Source organism: Octodon degus, unplaced genomic scaffold, assembly GCF_000260255.1.
Source record: "Octodon degus isolate 3935 unplaced genomic scaffold, OctDeg1.0 scaffold00288, whole genome shotgun sequence".
Classification (NCBI taxonomy): domain Eukaryota; kingdom Metazoa; phylum Chordata; class Mammalia; order Rodentia; family Octodontidae; genus Octodon; species Octodon degus.
In genome coordinates this window covers 354,511-361,384 of record NW_004524864.1, presented here as the reverse complement: position 1 = coordinate 361,384, position 6,874 = coordinate 354,511, and the positions used below count along the sequence as shown (strand labels likewise).

General features: G+C 49.8%; 1 protein-coding gene across 1 annotated transcript in view; it reads right to left on the bottom strand.

Annotated features, from left to right (window-relative positions):
- Window positions 1-6,874, bottom strand: part of LOC101567871 (solute carrier family 2, facilitated glucose transporter member 3) — a 121,598-nt gene that overhangs the window by 13,079 nt on the left and 101,645 nt on the right. The window contains exons 3-5 of the mRNA XM_023707414.1: window positions 3,026-3,118; window positions 2,381-2,541; window positions 3-69 (exon numbers count right to left, since the gene is read on the bottom strand). Coding sequence (XP_023563182.1) covers window positions 3-69; window positions 2,381-2,541; window positions 3,026-3,118 — 321 coding nt within the window. The remainder of the gene's footprint in view (window positions 1-2; window positions 70-2,380; window positions 2,542-3,025; window positions 3,119-6,874) is intronic.

Below are 6,874 nucleotides of genomic sequence, written 5' to 3'. Positions count from 1 at the left end.
GCCTTGCAGAAAGCCATGAGGCAGCCGCCAGCGACGATCAGGAGGTTGACCATGAGCATTGAGTTGCGCCTGCAGATTCAGAGACTCCTTGAGGCTGGAGCATGCAGCCCGTCGTTTAACTCTTCCCTCTCCCCACCTTCCCTCTCCGAGGAATCCCTTGGTTTACTTTAAGTTTTCTCTCCAAATTTCTATTATCAAGACATTTCATGTGGGAGTAACCTGAATTTTTTTTTTATTATTTTTTTAATTTTAATTTTTTTGGCAGAACCGGGGATTGAACTCAGGCCCTTGTGCTTGCCAGGCAAGTGCTTATTCTACTGAGCCATTTCCCTGGCCCCAAAGAACTGAGCTAAGGGGCAGGACCCCTGAAGATTTTTAAAATCACTTTTATACTTTGCTTTTTTAATGTATTTGGTACAAGTTCTGTAGGATCTCACTATGACTCTGATGATCCTCCTGCTTTCAGCCTCCCCAGTGCTGGGATTACAGGCGTGTACCACCATGCCTGGCCTCTGGCTGGCTCAGCCCGCCCCGGGGGTGGAGCCAGTACAGCATGTGGTGCTGGAGATCCAACCCCTGTCCCTGCATTTTGCCTGAGCAAGCACTTTAGCCCACTGAACTGAGCTATCTGGCTGGCCTTCCCACAATTAGTATTGATAACAGGTATAAACAAACTGCCACATTTGTGTGCTAAGCCCCGGACTGAACATGATAACACAGAAATAAATGATTAGCCCAGAGGGACCAGGAGGTAGCTCAGCAGCATAAACTGCCTGCTTGGCAAGCACAAGGGCCTGAGTTCAATCCCCAGGACCACAAAACAAAAAGATTAGCCCTGAAGCAGGGTGTGGCCCAGTCTGTCTCAGCACTTAAGCTGAGGCAGGAGGACTGCTGTGAGTTGCAGGGGAGAAGTTGTGAAGACAAACAAGAACCCAAAAGATCAGCAAAAAAAATTTAAGTGATTTACACTGAACACCTAGAGCACATGTGTTAGAAGCAGCATAATAACCCTCAATACCACTTGTATGGCCAATGGGGATTTTTAAAAAGGTTTTATTATATATTATTATTTTGTATTTTAGGGAAGGGCCTACAGGGCGGTCAGGGTCTCACTACTAGATCAGACTTGTAGTGCTCTGCCTGTTTACAGCCTCCCAAGAGCTGCATTATAGGTGCACGCTAGTATGCCCAGTCTCAACCGCCGTCTCAGAGCAGCAGGGCAGGCCAGTGGCCCATGGGGATTTGAGGGAGGTTTGACAAAATCTGAGGCATGCATGGGTCTCACCCCAGAGGTGGGAGCTTAACTGGCTGGGTGCAACCTGGAACTCCCCTCCCTAGTTCTATCTTTCCTGCATTCCTTTCCTGGGGACCCCTCTTCTACTATGTTTTTTGGTTTTTTTGGCGGAACCGGGGATTGAACTCAGATCCTTGAGTTTTGTCAGTCAAGCGCTTATCCCTTATCCTACTGAGCCATCTCCCCGGCCCCTACTATGTTCTTTTGCTAATGAACCAAAGAAAGCCACATCAAATTTTTTTGTGTGTGGCAGGATCTCACTGTGTAATGCTGGCCTTGAACTCACTATGCAGCTCAGGTTGGCCCTGAACTCACCATTCTACCACCCAATTTAGTTATAGATGAACGAGCTGAGCTGGGCATGGTGGTGCACACCTATAATCCTAGCACACAGGAAGGTGAGGCAGGAGGATCATTGTGAGTTTGAAATCAGCCTGTGCTACAGTGAGCTCAAGGCCAGCCTGAACTGCATAGTGAAACCCTGTCTCAGAAAAAAATAAAATGGAGCCCACTTGAAATTCTAATGCAAAAAAAAGAAAAAAGAAAAGAAAGAAATTCTAATGCATTCAGAGTTTGGGAGTGGAGGCCAGTGGTATAGAAGTTGCCTAACAGTCCTGAGGACTAAATTTGATCTCCAGAACATGAAAACAGAAAATTAAATATTTAAACAGTTCATTAAGCAGGTGTTGAGTGAGATCATTTCTCTTTAGGGGAAAAAAATTCAGTACTGGGCCACAGTCCATTTATTCTAAACACCAATGTTTACAAAAATATCTTGTGTAAAACAGTGGAAAGACTTTCATGACCCCTTCTTCCTTTCTCAAGAAAAGCAAATAAATTCTGACCTTCTAAATAGTTTCTGGGGTCACCGCGGCACCAGCCTGAGCTACACTGAGAGCTGCCCCTTGAAGGCGGAGTGGGAGCCAAGCTCGGTGGTGCCCGCCAAGCCAGGGTAGTCCCTTCCGGGCCAGCTGGACCCGGTCCCCTTTGCTCATGCAGATGCCCCAACCTCCCTGACCCAGTTTTCTATGTTTGTCCTCAAAGCCACCAATACAGTCCACTTCTTGGCCAGGTTCTGATCCATACCTGCCAAAGCGGTTGACAAAGAGTCCAACGGAGAAGGAGCCAAGCATCCCGCCCACGGAGAAGATAGCTACGGACAAGGACCAGAGCGTCGTGAGCAGCCCCGTGCTGGGAGGATCCTTTAACTTCTCGGACAAGGTGCTGTTGATAAAATCTTTTATGATCTGAAAAATAAAATGATTGGGGGAGGGCAGACTGTTACAGATGGACACGAAGGAGAGACCAGGATCACTCCCTCCTGTCCTGCATGGATGGGGATGGGAGAGACCCGCACTGGGTGGATGAGATCCGCGAGAGCGGCTGGGAAGATATCCCAGAAAGCCCAGCAGGTGGCAGCACTGGCGCGTGTGGTACACCCAGCCACTCCGGGGTTGGGTCAGAAGCCGCCCAGCTCACCGTTGGGGGAAATGAGTTTTCTGTCTTCATTAAGTGACTCACAACATGTTTACCATCTTCTGCCTCAGCCCAGAGAGGCTAGATCCAGTTTTAAATTCCCGGATTTCCCCCCGCCCCCCAACGTCAGACATTAAGCCCAGGGACTCCCTCGTGTTAGACCAATGCTTCCCCACTAAAGGATGACCGCCCCAGCCCATTAAATTCGCTTTCCTATTCTGTTTCCAATTGTAATTCTCAGTGGCTGATACTCACCATCTCGGGAGCATTTATGACCCCAGTGTTGTAGCCAAACTGGAAAGAGCCGATTGCAGCCACGGTCACAGCAAAGACCAGAGACGGGGTCACCTGAGTGGAATGGGGAGGGGGGAGCCTTTAGAACCTTTTTTAGGTTGTGGACTGAACCCAGGGGCTATTCGCTGAGCCAGTTTCCCTGCACCTTTTCACTCTGAGACAGGGTTTTGCCAAATTGTTAAAATTGCCCGACAGGACTTCCGATTGTGATCCTCCTGCTTCCATCTCCCAGGGTGCAGATTCCAGGGGCACCCCCCCACCCCAGCTGGACCTTGAAGCCTTTTCTCCTGTTATGGAGACACACTGAATTAGTATTTGACCTGTGAGAGCTAAGAAGAGGACAGAAATGTAATGAGATTTCTGAAAAAATTTGTGGAAGTTAAAATAGGAACTGGTTTAGAAACATTAAAAGAAAAACAACTCTTCCGTACCAGGTAAAAGCAAAGGCAAATATTGTACTCAAGAATTAGGAAGAAAAAAAAAAACAAAAACAAAAACAAAAAACTAGGGAGGCAGAGGAAAAGACAGATTTGCAGATTTGCAGGTCCAGAATTGGTTTTTTTGCCAACACATAGATCCAGTGTAGACCAACAAGATGGCCCAAGCAGCAGTGGTGGCTTTGCCAGGGTGGGCTGCCCTTCTCCCACCACACCCTGAGCCTGGGCTCCCTGGTGTCTTTCTCCCCCACACCCAAGCAAGGGAGCTGGACTCGCCCTCTAGCACACAGGAGGTGTGTGGGGAGTCAGATGGCCAGCTCTCACCTCGCTGAGAGTCAGCCACCCCGGAGGGCCAGTGACCACCTGCGGAGACTGGCCTCAAAGGCTTTCCTCAGGGTCCTCACAATTCCTCAACTTTTCCTCTCAGGTCAGAGGGAGGCAAGAGGGCAGGCCGGGAGCTACATTGGTAGCTGCCTGCCTAGGGCCTCCCAGCCACCTCAGTCCCAGCTCAGTCCAAGGCCCCAAGAGGACTCTGCCCCGGTTACCCCCCCACAAAGCAGATCTTTTTGCTTTATTAAAAACCTCTTCTCCCGGGGAACATATCTCAGCTGCACAGCGACTGCCTGGCAAGTACTAGGTCCTAAGCTCAGACTCCCAGTACAAAAAAGATGGAGATGAACGCCTCTTCTGCTGGGCGTGTTAGCCCACATCCATAATCCCAGCACCAGGGAAAACCACTGAGTCAAGGCCAGCCTGGGTTACCTAGTGAGACCCTGTCCCTTTCTCAAATCAAAAACCAACTAACCAAACAAAAAAACCCAAATCACACAACCTCTTCTCTCATCATTAGCTTGAGGGCCTCTCATGTTCGGTCCCATTTTTTCTTTATCCCTTCTAACTGCCTTTACTATCAGATGAAAATATTTTAGTAAAAATGGCTTTCTCCCTACAAATGCTGTATACACAACACTAATGACAGCCACAGCTCAGGATCGGGGACTTGCACAGGTTAGGGTAGCTCTCCAGCGCGACAGACTGGACCTGACCAGAGTCCCCGGGCTAAGCCTGGGTGCCCGATGTCCGGCGCGCGGGGCGTCCCCCTGCCGTGGCTGAGCCCCGCGTGCAGCCCCGCTCTGACACGCCGCTGTTACATAAAATGACCCCGGGGACAGGCTGCTTCCTGACTTTCCTCCGACGGGAAGGTGAAAGAAACTGTAGCGATTCCAGTGAGGTCAGACAGCGGCACCGCGGGCTGAAGGGTGCCCGGTGACCTGAAGCACACGGCGCCGAAGGATTCCTTCCCCCAAGTGCCACCGAGGGCCGCCAACCGCACGTCTCTTACCTTGTACCCCATGGTCCTAGTTCTCGGCGAGGCTTAGGTAAGAGCTAGGGGTGGGATGTGAGAGCCGCCTCTTTCAGTCCAGGCAACCCGCAAAGTGTCCTTCCCAGGCAGGCGGCACAGCTACGACAAGTACAAGCACCTCGGTCCTCTTTAGCATCACGGGGTAGGAGACGCAGGCTCTTATAATATGCGCGAAGGGTGGAGCCTGCGAAACGGCCCCACCCGGCACCTGCCTCCGGGTAACCAGGCAATTGTGTGACCTCGGGATTAGGATTTAGGCATCCTCACCGCCCCTCTCCCCCTGGCCCCTTGGCCTTCCAGGCACTCACCCCGCCCCCTTCAAACCACATCCTGCAGCTCTATTCACCCCACCCCACCCCCAGTTTTTGTTTTTTTTTTTTCTTTTTTAAGCTCATCCGTATCCTTCCCTCTTCCGACTGCCTTTTAGTTTCACAGACAAAAGAGGTACCAGAAAGCCTGTGGGCGGGCAGATACGATACAATTTGCTCTGGCATCTACTTTGGCCATAGTTACAATCACTTAGGAATAAATCTATTGACATAAAACAAAGTAGAGTGGCGGTAAAGTCACTTGAAGGTGTGTCACCAGAAAGAATTGTAATCAGCTGCTTTTTGATTGCAGCCTGAGGTTACAGAGCCTTACAGGCTCTAAGGGGACAGTCTAGCAGAAGAAAACTGTGGCGGGCATCCGGCCAGTTTCTAGCCCGGCTCGCCCTCTGTTCACTGGGGCGATGGAAAGCCGAATCTCTAGGCGCCAGGCTCTCTGCGGAGGAGGCTGGCAGTGGGGGGCACACCCCCAGTTCTCAATACTGCCTTCACCCTAGTGCCCCTCAGCCTCCAGCCTCAGCTCACGCCGCTGGGGATGCAGTCAGCGTCACTCATCCCTTAATTATCTGCTGAGCCCAGGTCACTCTGTAGCAGGCTTTCTCTAAGAAGTTGAGAGTTCTCATCAATAAGATAAAAAGGAGCCGGGGAGATGGCTCAGTAGAGTAAGCGCTTCCCTGGCAAGTGCAAGGGCCTGAGTTCAGTCCCCGGTTCCAAGGGTATTTCCCTTCAAGAAAAATTGGAGAAGGGATAAGGACAATCGAGTCTCACAAAACTAGAAAAGGTTATTAAAGGGCCAGGGAAGATGGCTCAGGAGAATAAGCGCTTGCCTGGCAAGCGCTTATTCTACTCTCTCTCCCCGGCCCCTATAAAAGGGTTATTAATATGCTATTGATAGCTGAGCCAGAATCCACAGCAAAGATACGAGAACTAGGATGAGGCAGTGAAGGGCGGCTCAGGCCGGCATGAGGGCAAATAAAGCAGGGGAATTGGCCTGGGCAAAGGGCTTCCTCAGGCAGAGATAACTAAGGCTCTGCAGAACGGGGCCTCAGTGGCCAAGTAGCTAATGATCTGTGACCTGCAGTCCCTGAAGCCTTCGACCAGAAGAGCTCAGCTGATCAGGGATTTAAAGGCCAACAGCTTTGGATGAAGCTGGAGAACACCCATGTTCCTTTAGGTTTTGGTTGGGAGCATAGAATCCCAACTGATAGTACCAAACCTGGACAAACCAGATTCTTTTTGATACAAGCTCTCACCATATGATCCAGCTTGCTAGGTAGCCAAGGCTGGCCTTGAACTCAAGATTTCCTGATTCAGTTGAGATTATAGCCCTGTACCACCACACCAACACAGGACAAATTATAAATGTTGGATAGCTGTAACAAATAGAACATTTTCAACCAGGTGTGATGGTGAACTCCCAGAATCCCAGATCCTAGGAGGCTGAGGCAGAAGGATTTATGTGAGTTCAAAGATAGCTTGACTGCTGAGCGAGACCCTTCTCAAAAACAAAACAGGAGACCCTTCTCAAAAACAAAACAGGAAAGCAATAAGACAAAACAAAAACCAGGCCAGGTGTGGTGGTGCACTCCTTTTTTTTCTCATTTTATTTTTTTAAATTTTTTTAATTATTTTTTTTAACATTTATTTGTGTGTGTGTGTGTGTGTGTGTGTGTGTGTGTGTGTG